General features: G+C 40.1%; 3 protein-coding genes across 3 annotated transcripts in view; 1 reads left to right on the top strand and 2 right to left on the bottom strand.

Annotated features, from left to right (window-relative positions):
* Positions 1–2,796, top strand: part of LOC140363345 (CD9 antigen-like) — a 17,266-nt gene extending 14,470 nt beyond the window's left edge. The window contains exons 3-8 of the mRNA XM_072449850.1: positions 139–236; positions 300–374; positions 487–570; positions 649–705; positions 980–1,063; positions 1,131–2,796. Coding sequence (XP_072305951.1) covers positions 139–236; positions 300–374; positions 487–570; positions 649–705; positions 980–1,063; positions 1,131–1,196 — 464 coding nt within the window. The 3' untranslated portion in view covers positions 1,197–2,796. The remainder of the gene's footprint in view (positions 1–138; positions 237–299; positions 375–486; positions 571–648; positions 706–979; positions 1,064–1,130) is intronic.
* Positions 2,797–3,630: 834 nt separating this feature from the next.
* On the bottom strand, positions 3,631–6,274 carry LOC140363344 (mitochondrial glutamate carrier 1-like). The gene is made up of 9 exons (XM_072449849.1): positions 6,118–6,274; positions 5,786–5,911; positions 5,627–5,682; positions 5,074–5,164; positions 4,876–4,991; positions 4,603–4,795; positions 4,364–4,518; positions 4,203–4,278; positions 3,631–4,116 (listed from the first exon to the last, which is right to left on the bottom strand). The coding sequence occupies exons 1-9, from the start codon at positions 6,138–6,140 to the stop codon at positions 3,957–3,959; spliced, it is 996 nt and encodes a 331-aa protein (XP_072305950.1). The 5' UTR covers positions 6,141–6,274; the 3' UTR covers positions 3,631–3,956.
* Positions 6,275–6,766: 492 nt separating this feature from the next.
* On the bottom strand, positions 6,767–7,879 carry LOC140362471 (thyrotropin subunit beta-like). The gene is made up of 2 exons (XM_072448570.1): positions 7,680–7,879; positions 6,767–7,039 (listed from the first exon to the last, which is right to left on the bottom strand). Exons 1-2 carry the CDS (start codon positions 7,863–7,865, stop codon positions 6,773–6,775), a joined length of 453 nt encoding a protein of 150 aa, XP_072304671.1. The 5' UTR covers positions 7,866–7,879; the 3' UTR covers positions 6,767–6,772.
* Between the last annotated feature and the right edge of the window lie 9,111 nt (positions 7,880–16,990).

Genomic DNA, 16,990 nt, shown 5'->3' with positions numbered 1-16,990 from the left:
GAATAGATTATTGTTGTATGAAAGGTTGTGTGTGTATCATTTACTTACTTTAAGTCTTATACAGTCTTATTGTTTGTTTGTTTGTTTGTTTTTTGTGTTTGTTTGTTTGTTTGTTTGTTTGTTTGTTTGTTTGTTAAGGTGTTTACATCCTGATCGGCGCTGGCAGTCTGGTGATGCTGGTGGGTTTCTTTGGCTGCTGCGGAGCTATTCGGGAATCTCAGTGTCTGCTTGGCTCTGTAAGTCAAACATGATTAAACTGACTGTACTTCATTGTGACTAATAAGGGTTTTCTGTTGCAGTTTTTTGCCTGTTTGCTCATTATCTTTGGAGCTGAGGTGGCTGCGGGAGTCTTTGGGTTCCTCAACAAAGACAAGGTTAGTCTTTCATTTTCTGTAAATAAATAATACTCTAAATTTGTACTGTTACACTCCCCATTCTCTAATCATTTCAAATGCACTGGTGTTTTTCTTTGTCTTTTGTATCCAGATTATAGAAGATGTTCAAAGTTATTACAAATCAACCTACAATGAAAACAGCAACGGCACATTGATCAACTCCTATCAGAAAATTGTAAGTGAAAAGAAACATACTTCACTCCAAACAATGTTGTTTATATGAAATTATATAAGACTTCCTGTGCACTTTCAGCTAAACTGTTGTGGAACCAAAGTTAATCCCTGCCCAGATCCGGATGCAGATACTAAGGTGAAATCTGTCAGCATTTCCAAAGAAAACATACTGTTCTCCGTTCTACAGCTCTACCATCCGCATCCGTCTGCACACAAATACTCCAGGGCTGTAATATGCATATTTCAGTTTAGTACAGAATTTTTACTCCAGTGGAAAGTATTTTGTACATCTATACATTATCTTAATTCACATTTACTTTATCTACTTGTTTTTTTTGTTGTTTTATGTGACATTTACTGTATGTAATGTGCATCAGAAAGTAAATTCCCTTTATATTTTTGAAATGTAGGACTGTGAGACAGGCATCAAAGACTTCTTCAACAGTAAACTCTACATTATTGGATATGTAGGCATCGGCATTGCTGGAGTCATGGTAAGTACATGTTTGACACCTGCTCTGTCATGTAAAAAGTGAATAAAGTTATCGTTCTTTTTGACAGATAATCGGGATGATCTTCAGCATGGTCCTGTGCTGTGCCATTCGTAACAGCAGAGAGGTCATTTGAGGACACCGGGCCACTCCTTCATCCACAAAAGACGTTTAAATCTTACCCAAAATCAAGTGTGGCATTCATATGGTTCCCCAAAACTCTGAACGTCAGAGTTTACACTCAAAGGGTGTATTTAATTTTTTTTTTTTATTTGTAAATGTCATGTTCTTTAGCTAAATCTGTTCAATACTTTAAATTATTTATTTTCTTGTGTGACGTGCGATGGCCAGATGGTCCACACACCAATTCAAAACATTAGGCACCTTCATGTATTTGCACAAAACAGTAAAATAAAACTTTTAAAATGTGCTTGAAACAACATATATTTGAGAATCTGATCAAATTAGTATTAGCTAAATTTAAATCTGGTCTGTCTACTAGATGTAGTCTAGATTTCAGTCCGATGAGGCAAACGTCTTGACCAGAGGGCTTCTCCTTGTGCCTGCGATGTGTGCAAAGTGTTTTTCCTCATGGCCGTGCGGTTCCTGTCAAAAGGTCCACACACTGGCCTTTCCCCACATAATGCCACTGCAGCGTCAGGCCCTTTTCGCACCATCCTGACACTGACCCCTGGACTGTGGGAAACCCAAGTCCCAAGAGGAATCTGATGTCAAATAGCTCAGTTTGCTGTATCCACTGCGTAACTGGGTGTGTTATGTTACTTGAGACAGCGTTTTAAACATGTGTGTGGTGCTCTTTTGCCAGAATATTAGTCTTTTTTTGTGTTTTTTATGTACACGTTTGTGGTTTTACCCTGCAAATGCCAGCTCTGTGCATAAATTCGCGTCAACGCTATTTACCGGCAACATATATTCTGTCTATAACTCAATGTTGACCTTTCATGGCGTCAACTGAAACCACTCTTGTTCTTAAAAAAAAAAAGATAAAGAAAAATCAGCAGTGGCAGATTGTAATTTGTGTTTTGTGCAAAATGCAATATTACATTTTGCTAGTATTGGAGACTTATGTTACACAGGTCCCTTACAAATGGAAGATCCAAATCACCATGTTTGCAAGCTAATCCGCAGCTGGGAGATTGGGAGTTGTTATGCTGTGGTAATGAATGAGTTTTATTTTGTGCCTTGAAAAGCAGTTCCAATTACACAAACTATGTAAAATCGACCACTCTCCTTGTGTCCCAGTAACTTTGTCAGTATAACACAATATGCTGACTAGAGTACATGTGATTTTTGTACATTGTTTAATGATTTAAGTTAAAGTTAAAGCTCTGTAGCGTCACCCATTCACATTCAGAATAATATGTCTATGTGCCTTTCTTTGACAATAATGTAAACACATCGAACAATAGAATATCTGGTGATTTAGCAGTAAGTAGAGTTTTTGTTGTTTGTATATTGCATTGAAACTGTTGAGGATAAATCTTGTTACCACTTCACCTTTTATTAGTTATTCAAGGTTTTGTCGTTCATAACCAAGGCACACAACCTTGTCACTGTGCGTATATGAACAGTGTTCTTTAGTTTGATTTAGGCACATCTGATATAGTGTACTGTACACAGTCAAGCTTTTCAAGTTGTGTTAATTTATTTGTGATCACATTCCAAGGTTCTCAGGATGAAAGTAGATGTTTGGAATTAAATAAAGTTTGTTTACTACTTTTTTGTTGTACTTATTTAAGGTGGCTATCATTGAAAATGCAGTCTTTCGTAAATGCAGCCCGCAGCCCTCTTTGTAATCGATGCTGTGTCCACACACTTCCAGGCTTTTTCGGAGAAGAAATTAATCTCTTCTGTTGTCAAATGTAACTTGACTGCTATATTTAGACCTTTAACTATCACCAATTGCAGCTTTAGCAGCCAGTAGCAGAAGTTGGGGTATCGCCTTTCTCAATTTGAGTGCACCACACAGCTGAATATTTGGTTGAAGGGATGTGTGCAGAGGAGCCTAGTGGACTACCCAGTGTTAAGTTTCCCAACACTGCAGGTCGGGCATGTCCCTGCCACCGCCTCAATGTGTGAAGCCTTATTGCATCAGAAAATGAAACAAAAACACGTTATTATCACACGTACAATTTTATTGAGCATTCACATACAAATATACACATGTATATTTTTGTGAAACCTCTCAGCCATAACAGTTATCAAAATGTTTTAAAGTACTCGCACTGTTAGAGAATGTATAAAATGTATAGAGTACATATTTACAATAAAGTAACCCCTGTAGTATTGGCCAGCGCTGGTGACCACAGTCAAGTAACAGAAAGTGGCCCACATCATGGCAGGATTTCTGAAGACTTGGTCCCAAAAGAAAAATATTAACAGGCATTTTTTCTATTGCAAAAATGTAGAAGGAAAAGTTATATACACACAATAGAATTTTACCTGAGGCATTAAGATTGGCTAGAAGTACGTTTCATGTTTAATAAGCCAGTCATCCATCAGTCGTGTATTAAGACTTTCCTGTATTAATGAACATTTACCACATGGAGTACTGTAGAAGTAACTTTATCTTGTAGTGGTGGCCAGGACAGGACAGGTAGTTTGGGTTACATTACACTTCATCCAAAGCTCTGGTACAAGTTTCAAGTGATTTAGACACAGTCCACAATAGGCTCCTCTGAATCCCCAAGAAGAGATAATTCAAGGCATAATATCTTACACTGGAACAGCACCCCCCGTGGTCCCTTCAGCCGTCTACTCAGAAAAACTCCAACAATAAAGTGTTACACAGTAATAGAAGCTGAGGCCGTGGCTACGCCCAGGGCAAAGCTGCCCCTGATTTAATGTGTCGGTAAAATGACCAAAAACAGCTTGTTTATGAAGAGTAAACGCTGTGAGGGGTGTAACCCAGCAGGATCTCTCCAACTCCCACGAAATACACCACTTGGGCAATACCGAACAGAGGGGCAATAACCAGGGCCCGACAGCTGGCTCCCTTCAGGAACGCCCCAGGACCCTCCTTTTTTAGGATTTTCCTGCAGAAGAGGGCAGAGTACACAATGTAAAGAAAACCATTTAGTTCAAGTGAAAAGACTTTGTTGTGTCTTGTGCTCCAAATTACCTAACACAGTCCACTATTCCATTGTAGGTTTCTTCATTAGCTCCCTTTTTGAGGGATTGCAGCCTTGTCTTAACCACTTTACAACAGATAAAGAAACAAAGTTGAAAATAAATTTGATCAAGTAAATCAATATTTCAACTATAAGCACATCATTGACTCACCATCAAAAGGACTGACAGTCACCGCGGCCACGGATCCAGCCAGGCAGCCCGACATGAAGGACCAGTAAAAAGGCGCCGAGCCTTCAGGTGAGGGCCGACCCAGCTGGTGCAGGTGAGCAAACAGAGGGAAATATATCACCGAGAATGGGATATCCCTGTGAAAAGTGTTAAGACAAAGTTATAATTACCCTCTCGTCCACAGTATAAACAGTCCAGCATGAGATTATTATGACACTGACCTCATCAAAGTAGCACCAAGTCCCTTGTACAGTCCCAACAATCCTTTGGTCTTGAGCAGCTCTCTGGTGATCTGTGTGGCTGAAAGTCTCATCACAGGCCCAGGGTTGGTGTTGTACGAACGACACAACACTGCACTGGTCCCACCCATTTTGAGAGTTGTCGCCACACTCGGCATCAACCTTTGCTGGGCGGCTGAACATTTAAACAACAATTTTGACCAACGTATATATAAAATCAACCCTTTGACGTGCAATCGGCAGTAGAGGCCTCACCAATTCTGCCAGCGTCTTGCATCTGGATCTTCAGCATCTCCATTGGTGTCGTGATGGTGACCTGACACATCCCGGCGCAGCATCCAGCCAGCATCTCCTTGAACACTGTGAGTTTGCTAATGCGAATACAGAACAGACGTGGGTGTGTTATCGATGCACGAGCGTGGCATTTCGACGGCGTCCCAAGGCACTACTGACCCATCTTTGCTGAGCTGGTGGCGGAAGAAGTCGTTGGCGGCAAGTTTGATCGCCTTCTCTGGGGTTACTAAGGCGAGATTTACTGCAGCCCCTGAAAAATATAATGAAGGTATATGTAATGTATTTATGAGAATATGGAGAGTGCGGAGTATCGTGGGGTCAACCAAAAGATCATTGTTGACAGTGACTAGTACAGGCATGTCCAAACTACGGCCCGGGGGCCAAATGCGGCCCTTAGACACATTTTTGTTGGCCCTCCCGTTTCCTGCTAAGTTGATCCAAACAACAAGAAGCGGTAGGTTTTACTGTAAAATTGGAAAGATTAAGCATTTTGATGTTATACCAACCTAATATTACTGTTCCAAGTTATATTAAAGGTGTGGAGGCTCATCCAAACTATGTCAAATGCAAAATTTTGAACGAATCACTTTGTCATTCAACAAAGTAGATATTGTCAGGTTGTTTGTGGCCCTTTGCCCCGTATGAGTTTCAAAATGCGGCCCTCAGTGAAAAAAGTTTGGACACCCCTGGACTAGTACGTATACAGTCTCACCTCTGTACATGCCAACGTGACCCTCAGATCTAACCGTTTTTATAAGGCAGTCCATCCTGAAAGAAATATAAAAGTGAGCTACAATGCACCAACAATGATTGCTATTTGTTCATAGTTTTGACGACAATAACATGCATTTTTCCATACATTGAAGCTTACATGTTCTTGTAGATTTGCTGGCCGTTGCGCTGGTTTTGCAGACGCGTCTTGACCAGGTCTATGGGGAACACACAGGTGACCCCAACCATCCCTGCCACTCCTCCATTGATCAGTTTGGCTGGCAGGCTGGCACAACACAAAATACTGTTGTCATGGTCATGGACGTTAGCATTATTTTGGCGCCGAAGCTACCGTTTATCCAAAGTGTGTGTTTGTTAAGTTCTACATGAAAACACACAGAGGGACATTTGAAAATTCAAATGAAAACATGTAACTTTTCAAGAGACTTTTCAGTAATCAGTTACATAATATATAGAAATACAGCCCCGTACCTGATCTGCTGTTGCTGGGCCATTGTCCGTTGTTAAATGTTGAAAAGTTAGTCGAGTAGAAATAAAAAGGCCGTGGAGGGAGAGCAGGCGGAGAGTCCCCTCGGAGACACTGAGCAAGGCAAGAGTTGGAGCTCGCCTGGGTTATATATATACCAGGCAGCTCTACAGATACAGGGGATAAATTCACCTATCTCCACCCCCAGAGCGACACGCCAGGACACACAGCCAAAAGGGATCAACGCACCAGCCAAAATCTGGATCACAGACAAAATACCTCTCAACTGCTGACTAATATTGAGGTTTCTCTGTGTAGATTGATGACACAAATGCAGCGCATGGATGTGGAGTGCTATATTTAGCAAAGTGCAGTTTTTCTTGCAGCAACCAACAAGAACTAAAAATATGTGTGGGAATCTGAGTATTGATTCACTGTAAAATATGTTTGTGTTTAAAGTCAGGTTCAATATTCAACTGGCTGTACAATGGCATTTTTAACATACATACTGTCAAAAAATATTGTTCACAATCTGACAACTTCAGTATATTCAAACTGCAAATTTATTGAAGACGATAAAGCAACAGACAAACATTGAACGCCAAATGAGCATCTAAACAGTTGTAGTATTTTGTGTTTTAGTCAGCTCTCTGTAAATGCTCAGGTTTCCTTTGGTGGATCGGTCCTTCTCTTCATCTTCTTGACCGTTTGCATGCAGCGGTCACGAGGCACCCGTCTGGAGCGAACACAGTGGTGTGTGCGAGTGTCACAGCGTCTGCAGCTGCAGCGCAGGGCCGACGGGTAAACCAGGTGCGTGCCGTTGGGAGGGCAGCCAGGTAAATGTACGGTACGATACACCATAGACAGGGAAAAGCAACTGCGCTGAATCAGGAACTTCCTGCCAAATCGGCCCCTCAAGTTTGTGTCCTGACAATAACAAGAACACAATTGGAAATTATTCAAATAAGCTTTTATGTAGATTTGTGGTTGCATGATTGTATGGATACACATCTGAAATATTGCAACAATTGGTCATTTTAATAATAAAACAGTTAAAAGTAGAAAAGGTCATACCAGGCCAACATTGTAAAATAGCATTTGTTCTTAATGTTTTGACTGGTAAATTAAAGATAAAATAAAACTAAATACTGTATGTCTTGTGTCAGGGTCTTAATATATTCTATTTCAAAATAATTAACTGTTAAACATGAAAAAGTTCAGTTATTCTCAAAATGCAAACTAATAAAAATGTATGATACAATTCCAGAAATATGCAAAGTGTAATATAACTAATAAATAATAAATAATTTTTATTTTGCTACTACTTTGTTACACCTTAATGCCAATGCAAGTTCCAGTTTGTGAATTCTGCTCACTGACAATGGCAATAAACCCCTTTCTGATTCATGCTATATTGTATGTCTGTGTATAATTCTCATCGATCATGAAACAAAAACTAAATCTCCAGCGTCAAAGAAATAAACAAAACAATTTGCATGTTTAAAACTAGTTTGTGGAAAATAAGGTCTATTCAAAAGTGAACCAGTGCCGAGTGAAATGTTCTGACCTGTGTGTAGCAGAAGCCGCTGCAGATGGTGGTGTTAATGACCACGCACTGGTTACAGTCACTGTGCTCCATCCGTAAAGTGACGTTCTTTGGGGCGCAGCACCGGCTCTCCTTCATCAGAGCACACAGCAGTAAGCACTTCAGCATCAACAGCCACATACTGGACACGCAGAAACATATGCCCATAAAGCAATAAACCATGCTAAAAAAAAAGAAACTCAAAAAAGAAATGATATATCTTAAGGGGCTATCCAGAAAAATAATATGTAGAGACTAAAATGTATGTAAAGTAAAGGGAAAAGGCTGAATGAAAGCTAATCTCTCAGTGTGGCCCCTGCCTCGTCTTTGAGCAACTGAAAATATTGACTGAAAACATACTGCTTTTTATGGATAACCTAATCTTCCCTGATCTCAGGGCCTTTGGGTCGGGCCTCGGTCACTCACATTTGATGGCTGTGCAGTGACACAGGCATGGGTATAGAAGCATTAGGATCTGGTTACATTAACGCTAACAGTGCAATGTCTGCTCTTTCCTTCACGTATGAGTCAAACAAAAACATGTGGATTAAATCAATTAAACAGCCTCTAGCATTTTTCTATGTATTTGTATATATTTGAACATACAAATACATACAAATAAATACAAATAAAATAATAATATAAATGTATTTGAACCCAAGCCATCCTTCAATTTAATTAAAATCTATTATTAGATTAATTTATTTGATCTCATAAAATATTGTTTCTCCTTTAAATATAATTTTAGGTCACTAATTCAGCTTGCACTATTAATGTATTTCAACATTTGCTCTTTTTATGATAGATTGAAATATTGAAAAGCTGCGCACATAAGTGACAGAATCATGGGTCAGGAGGCATTAGGCTCCGATTACATTATAACGCTAACTGTCACGACCAAAAACATGTCGATTGGGAGCCAGTAAATTAAATAAATGAAATAGCCTCTAAAAAATGTTGACATAAATTGATCCCATTGATAATTGTTTTCACCCTTGCGCAACTGTCAAAGATGGTGTGTGGGTTAAAAACACCTTTTACTAGTTACGTTTTAAACATAAAACAACAGAAACAAACAAACCTCCCTGTGGAGGGAAGGGGAGGCATTCTAATACAGACCTGTGGGTCATCCACACCCAAAGATAGCACGAGTTAAAAAGACCACTAAGAGCTACTGATTTCTGTGATAATGAACCAGCCCCAACAGCAGTCCTGACCTGTGTTTTCATTTTTATTTTTGCTCCACATTTGTCATCTTGGGTCATACAGTTACATAACAAACCCATCAGATAATTCTGTTAAACTGGGCCATGCTCTGTTCCTCCCTTCCAGTATCTGTCCTGACACACATTTTAGAGGGAGCGTGTGGAGACTTTTAAAGATGGGCAAGCAGACCTTGGGTGTTCATCAATATTGAGTGGATAATACAAAAGTGTAAAAAATAAAAATCAATTATGTAAGGATGGGCTTTGAACCTGGGTCTCCCACATGAAGATGCAAACACCTATACTACTGAGCTAATCCCCCACACCATGTCAGAGTGCTAAATGGATTAAATAATCGTACACTTCACGGACCAATTCATTACACACATTTGCATTCTATGTTATTATATGACCACCTGTGTTTCTAACTAACATCCAATCATTGGGAACATGAACAGAGCCTTGGCTACAAACACAGACCTGTCTCTAAAAGATGCGTGGTTGGAGCATAGATCCTTTGGTTTGAGGCTGTGTGGTCCTCAGAGCATGCGCAGACCTCTAAAAGAAGCTGCTCTCTGCTCTGGTTCTTAAAGCTCATGTTAGAGAGCGGAGCATGAACGGGCCTCTGAACACGGACACAGACTGAGACGCAGAATCATGCTTCCCACACAGTAATGCTCAGCGACCTGTAGTAAAAGACACCTTGAGTTCAGCCAAGCTTCAGCAGCAGAAGTGAGGGGAAACGGGATTATTTGGTTATACTTTAGAACAATTCATACATAGTTGTGACTCACGGGAATTTTGGATTTTATTGGCCAATCACTGATTGCCTTGATTGCCTTTGTAAATAATATAAAATAATATAATATTGATATATTCAGTTACTATCATTATTAATTTTGTATGTTGCAGCTTAATGCAAAAGCAAGTTCCTAGTTTGTGAATCTGTTAATTGACAATGGCAATAAACCCCTTTCTAGTTTCTGATTATTTAGCCCTTAATTAAGTAAGAACTAAGCCTTACTTCATTATTTACAAATACTTTATCAAGAATGATTCATGCTTAATACATATCAATTATCATCTTAATTAATATTTAACATCTAATGAATTGGCCAGTGATAGTTATGTCACTCATAATTATTTCATACTTTGTTTCTTCTTAACCAACCATTAATGTTCGTATTTATACATGCACAAGAAGTATGAATTTGAACATTTATTAATGATTAGTATAGTATTAGGGAATGAGTTACTAAAACTGCAATGCAATTATTCAGGCAGCTATTATCTGTTAAGTCTTTTTGAGAGCTTTTAAAGAAGCCTAATAATGCTTTATCAAGAGAAAGCATCACTTGTTCACCTCATGCTACCCTCAAAGATAAAACACCTTTTCTGTTTTATAATTAAGGTTTAAAAACAACAAAAACTAAACATTAAAAAACAGCAACAACCAACAGCATGTTGTCATGTTGAGGAGGGAGGGGGGAAGCATTCTAGGACAGACGTGGGTCATCCAGACCCAGAGATGGCACGAGGGCTCTGCATGTGATAAACCTTTTAGCCATCGATGGCTGTTTTCATAATAACACACTTTACCCTGAATTGTCCCTTCAGGAGGGGCCGGGCTCAAATCTGTGTAACAAAAATCAAGCCAAGAAACATGGATACAAAATAACACTTTGTAGAACATTTACAATCAACATTGAAATGATTAATGTTGAGTTAACTAGTAACTGAGTATGACATAGTGACATTAGAGTTAATTATGCTGTTAAATAATTGATTATATTAGTAATAATATTAAAAATACAGCAAGTAAATCCATCTGTTGTTATAATAGGGCTATAATTATTGTCAACAATAACAAACCTAATAAAGATTTGTTTGAGTGCCACGTATCAGTCTGGCCTTGTTTTGGTGCGTGACGGGACAACTTTGGATTTAGAGATTTGGAGATGCTGTGGCTCGGTCGGATGACACATGTTCATGCTGGGGCAACAGCACACTTTGAACTGGGTCAGTCTCTTTGAGCTGGGCCATGACTGGGCCGTGCACTGAGGGCACGAGGTCATCACTTTAAGCACAATTAATCTGGTAATGGCCACTGAAAACTTGACTATTGCCATATACTGTAAGTCAAGTATTTAACCTTCTAAAAATATATATATTTGGACTGAATATGAAAATGGACAAATACAAAAGACAAATTACATTTTTGACTAATTGATACAAAGACATATCCCGAACTGAACATAAAGGAATATTTGGATGTTCCCTCCCTGTGACATATTCTTTATTGTGTTTTGTTTACATTTTTGAAAAATCTAGAAATAATGTAATTAAGGCAAGGCAAGGCAAGGCAAGTTTATTTGTAGAGCACATTTCATACACAAGGCAATTCAAAGTGCTTCACAGCAGGAAAAATGCATTCAAATCACAAAGAAATTACAGAAACAGAAATACAATAAAATTAACTAAATTAAAAATTATCAATCCAACTGATTTTCTAAATTAATAAAATCACAAACAAAAGAGAAGAGTGCAAAGAAAAAATCCTTTCAGTCATATGCGCAGCTAAACAAAACTGTTTTTAGCTTAGATTTGAACATTGTCAGAGTTGAAGCCTGTCTCACATCTTCAGGAAGACTGTTCCAGATTTTAGCTGCATAAAACTGAAACGCAGATTCCCCATGTTTTGTCCTGACTCTGGGCACCAGCAGGAGGCCGGTCCCTGAGGTCCTCAGAGTCCGAGATGGTTCATATGGCACTAACATATCCAAGATGTACTTTGGTGCTAGGCCATGGAGAGACTTGTACACAAGCAGAGCTGCTTTAAAGTCTATTCTCTGAGCCACAGGAGCCAGAGCAGAGACCTGAGAACAGGACTAATGTGATCATACTTCCTGGTTCTAGTCAGGACCCGAGCAGCAGCGTTCTGGATGTACTGCAGCTGTTTTACAACTCGTTTGGAGAGGCCAGTGAGCAGGCCGTTACAGTAGTCTAATCTACTGGAGACAAACGCGTGGATAAGTCTCTCTAAATCTGGTTTTGACACTATATTTTTGATTTTGGCAATGTTTTTTAGATGGTAAAAAGCTGCTGATGTTATTGATTTGACGTGGCTATTAAAGTTCAAGTCTGAGTCCATTATTACCCCCAGATTTCTAATTTGGTTTGTAGGTTTTAGAGCGAGACTCTGGAGGTGACCGCTAACACTTTCTCTTTGTTTCTGTGGGCCAAAAACGATTATTTCAGTCTTGTCTGAGTTCAGCTGGAGAAAGTTGTTTTGCATCCACAAACTGATCTGTTGGATGCAGTGACAGAGTGAATCTACTGGTCCATAGTCACCTGCCGATAGTGAAACATAGATCTGAGTGTCGTCTGCATAATTGTGATAGGACACATTTTCACTGCGTATCAACTGACCTAACGGCAGCATGTAGAGGTTGAACAGAAGGGGACCCAGGACTGACCCTTGGTGCACTCCACAGGTCAGGGTCATGTGGTCTGAGACACAGCTACCAATTTCAACAAAGTACTTCCTGTCTTCCAGATAGGACCTTAACCAGTTTAGGGCAGTGCCAGTGATGCCCACCCAGTCCTCTAGTCCCTGTAAGAGGATCCCATGATTGACAGTGTCAAAAGCAGCACTCAGATCTAACAGAATTAAGACTGAGGCTTTGCCTGTGTCAGTGTTCAGGCGGATGTCATTTGTCACCTTGACAAGAGCAGTCTCAGTGCTGTGATGAGGTCTAAAACCTGACTGAAAAACATCAAATGAGTTGTTTATTAAGAGGAAATCTGTGAGCTGTTGGTAAACAACCTTTTCAAGGACTTTGCCCAAAAATGGCAGATTAGAGATGGGCCGGTAATGACTCAGTACTGCGGCATCAAGACTGCTCTTCTTTAGGAGAGGCTTTATGACCGCAGTTTTCAAAGACATTGGGAATGTTCCAGATTGAAGCGACATGTTAACTATGTGAGTGAATGGTGCTAACAAACTGTTCAGCACAGACTTTAGAAATCTGGTGGGTAACACATCAAGGCAGCATGTAGATGAACTCAGACTGGTGATGATCTCATGGACAGTTTTGTCAGTTACTGGTGCAAAGTGAGTTAGCTCTAAGTGTCTTGGTGGTTTTAGGGTAATTTTTTGCATTGTGGGATTTATAGCATTTTTAATGCCCTGAACTTTGTCATTAAAGAATAATGCAAACTCATTACACTTGGATGTGGAAATGAGTTCTAACGGCAGCTGAGCTGGAGGGTTTGTTATTCTGTTTACTGTGGCAAACAGGACACGCGAGTTGTTACTGCAGCTTCCAATTATTTCAGAAAAATATCTTTCCCTAGTTCTACATAAGATTAGGTTGTACATGTTCAGCTTTTCTTTGTAAATCTCTTTTTGAACCTGGAGCCATTTCCGTTCGGCCCTGCGGCACTCCCTTTTCTGTGCCCTGACCGAATCATCATTTCTCCACGGCGCCTTCTGCTTATTTTTAACCATTTTAGCCTTTATAGGGGCGATGGTGTCCAGAACATTCAAAACACTAGATGTAACAGAGTTCAACAAATCATTTACATTAGAACATGAGACATTTTCAAAGTTTATCATTTCCATAAACAGTGCACCTGTGCCATCACTTATGTGTCTCCTCTGAACAACTGCAGGACCAACCGGAGGTTGGGGAGAAACAGACAGGTCAAAGAAGACACAGAAATGATCAGACAGAGCAACATCGATCACATTAACATTTGAAATATTTACCCCCTTTGTAATTATGAGATCTAGAGTGTGTCCTTTGCTGTGGGTGGGGCCTCTCACATGCTGAGTAAGACTGAAGGTTTCAAGGACAGCATCAAGCTCTTTAGCGTTTCTGTCACAAATATTATCAACATGCACATTGAAATCACCTGTAATGACCAAACCATCAAAGTCTGTGCATATGACTGAAAGCATCTCAGTAAAATCATCAATAAAACTTTGGCAGTGCTGGGGAGGCTTGTATAAAACAATGAAGAGAATGGATGGAGACCGTTTTAGCTCCATTTTAAAGGATACATACTCAAATGATGAAAACACCCCAAAAGACAACCTGCGGGTAATTATTTCATCTCTAAAGACAGTACAGACTCCACCCCCTTTTTTGTTTTCTCGTGTTTCAGATTCAAATTTAAAGTTGGGTGGAGCAGATTCTATCAGAACTACATTTCCTGTGTTTTTGTCAAGCCATGTTTCAGTTAAAAACATAAAATCAAGATTATAAGAAGAAATAAAATTATTAATTAAGAGAGATTTGTTACATAAGGATCTGACATTTAGCACAGCAAGTTTCAGACTAGTTTCAGTGGGACTGGGCTTTATCTTTTCACAGGGAATATGAATCACATTTCTCAGATTGGGCCTGACTCGCATTTTGTTTTTCCATCTGTGTGATGATGTGACTACAGAAGTAGCACTAGGGGGGGCTCTTTTTACATAGGGCCCCGGGTTGGTTTGATTTTTAATGTGACAATAAGTCCCGGCAACGCTGAGACCCAGTGCATCCTAGCTATGGGAGATACCAGGTGAAAGGCGAGGTTGGATGGGTGGTGGGGCTTTTGTAGCCAGGGAGAGTTTGGGACCAGGTGAGAGGCGAGGGGGGATGGGTGGTGGGGCTTTTGTTGGTGTAGTCGGCATAGCCCTTGCTATATTGGGCGTGAGTGGAGCCATCTTAATGCCTGATTTGATCAGACTTTCAAAATGGCTGGGAAGGCCCATGGGTGAGAGTGGAGATGAGAAGGAGAATGATGAAACTTTAGTGGGAGTAGATGTTGCAGGGGGAACCCAGGGCTGGTGTGAAGGCAGGGGCGATGACAGAGATGTTGTTGGGCTTGTCACAGATGGGTCCAAGGCCTTTGAAGATTGTTCCTTTGCTAGAGGCGGTGGAGGTGAATGTGGAGCAGCTGGAGCTGAATCCTTTGCTGGTGGTGGTGGAGCAGCTGCTGATGAATCCTTTGGTGGAGGCTTTGATGTTGAAACATTGGCTCGGTCTCTGGCTGAGGGAGCAGGAATTCTTCTCTCATTCCTCTCTTCTCTAACTATCTGCTCAGGACCCTGTCCAGGCCTAGTCCAATGCCTCAGAGCGTGGAGCAGGTTCTCTGTCAGCACCCTCACTCCACCTCTGCATAGGTGGGGGCCATTTCTCTTAAACAGGTCCTCTCGTTTCCAGAATAGATAGAAGTTCTCAATATAGTGTAGTCCTCTCGGGGAACACTCTTTGGACAGCCATGTGTTCAGCTGAAGAAGCCGGCTAAACTTGTTTATCCTCCTGTCGATGTTTGGAAGAGGTCCACTTATGAAAGTTTTGATTTCCATTTTATCAAGCACGTCGAATAACTTCAAGAAGTCTTTTTTCAAAACTTCAGTCTGTTCCCGCCGCATGTCCACTGCACCCACGTGCACAATCAGCTGTTTAGCTCCTCCATGCTTAGCCATAATATTTGGAAGGAGTGACGTTATCTCAGAAACAGTGGCGCTTGGAAAAGAATGTGTGTTTATCTTTTCATGCGTCACGTGACTTATCGCGCCGTCCCCAACTAAAACAATCTTGACCTTGGCTTCTGGCACAGATCCTCCTCGCTGTATTTTGGCCACGTCATCTTTCCTTTTTTCATTTAATTCCATCTCTGAAAGTGGTAAAAATCTGTTGGTGAGCTGTATTTTAGGTGACTTCACGTTATCTTTGTATCGTTTAGGCTTTGCTCCAAGTTTGTTCCAAGAAACAGCCTGGTCTTTCTGGTTTTTAGACAGTTTTGGAAACGACACAGAGTCACTGCGGTTTAGGTTGAAAGTAGCAGTTTTTCTTGTAAAAAGTGTGCTCTTCTTACCGTCGGTTGACACAGGAATGGTATCGTGAAGAACTTTTTCAGATTCCAAAACAAATATCCGTGTTTTCAGCTCATTAATTTCTTGTTGATATTTCCGACAGCGTTCACAGTCTTTCTCCCTTCTTCTCCCGGACATGTCGCTGGCATCAGATATGTTGTTAAAACTGGAAAAATGTTCTTAAAATCCTTGGTTTACTTGAAAAAGTCTAAAGCAAAAATGTTTGGAAGACAAAAACTGATTAAAAAGCAAAATAAATAAGGAAAGCAGCGATAGCAAGCGGAGCGAGCAAAAAGCGTGTGCACTCTTCGGAAGCAGCTACGTTAAAGTAAAACAAGTTGAGTTACTACATTTATAGAAATAGAAAATTCTATGTCATTGTCTTATTGTTTTATGAACTAATCTTCAAAGAAAACCCCTGAAATTGTAATATAATTGATGTTGTATTGCCATTAAACATTAGAAAAAAGTTGTAAATTATTGCTTAAGACTATGTCTACTACTACTTATTTTTATTATTGTTAATCTTGTGGTATGGTCACATGACAAAAATGTATAGAGACAAATAAAGACCAGGGGACTCCAACATGGTGCAGCTATTATAAGCAGCTGTTAGTAAGTATTTTACGTGAATGTACCTGATTTATTAATGACATTTTAAGAATAGGGTCGGTGTCCAAGGCTGTTTGATCTTAAATCTATTAGGACTGTTACTATGACTTCTTCCACTTTTTTTGTGACAGAGCAAAACGTACCTTTTGTTTCTTGTATGTTGTTTCCCTTCCCCTCACACAGATGCTGTGGCCACATGCTGCTGATCAGTCATCAGAACCACAAGGTGCACAGGCTTTACTTTTCTGTGACCAGCAGGGGGCGGCCGAGGACTGGCACTTTCTTCTCTGTATAGTGGGTCTATTTAGTAGATCATGTCAGCTTTGGCATCTATTGTATGACACACTCAATGAGGAGGGACTATTTGAATGTTTTATTCATTCGCAATATAAGGTTAATTCAATTAATTATGGTAATGTCACCAAACACACTAAATTGAGACAGGAAAATAATGACACAGGAATAATACAAAATTATCACCTGTAAACTGTATTTCAGATGCTGTACTCTGGTACTCGCTGCTCTGCGGGCGTTTAACTGCAACATCTGGTGGCCAAGGTTAAGCCCTGTCAAAAAGAAGAGATAAAGCAGCAACATCCTTTGCC

This window comes from Eucyclogobius newberryi, unplaced genomic scaffold (genome assembly GCF_026437365.1).
Source record: "Eucyclogobius newberryi isolate DKJ021-1_F unplaced genomic scaffold, fEucNew1.0.hap1 SCAF_17, whole genome shotgun sequence".
Classification (NCBI taxonomy): Eukaryota; Metazoa; Chordata; class Actinopteri; order Gobiiformes; family Gobiidae; genus Eucyclogobius; species Eucyclogobius newberryi.
Note: the sequence above shows the minus strand (reverse complement) of the source record. Positions and strands in the feature narration are given on the sequence as shown.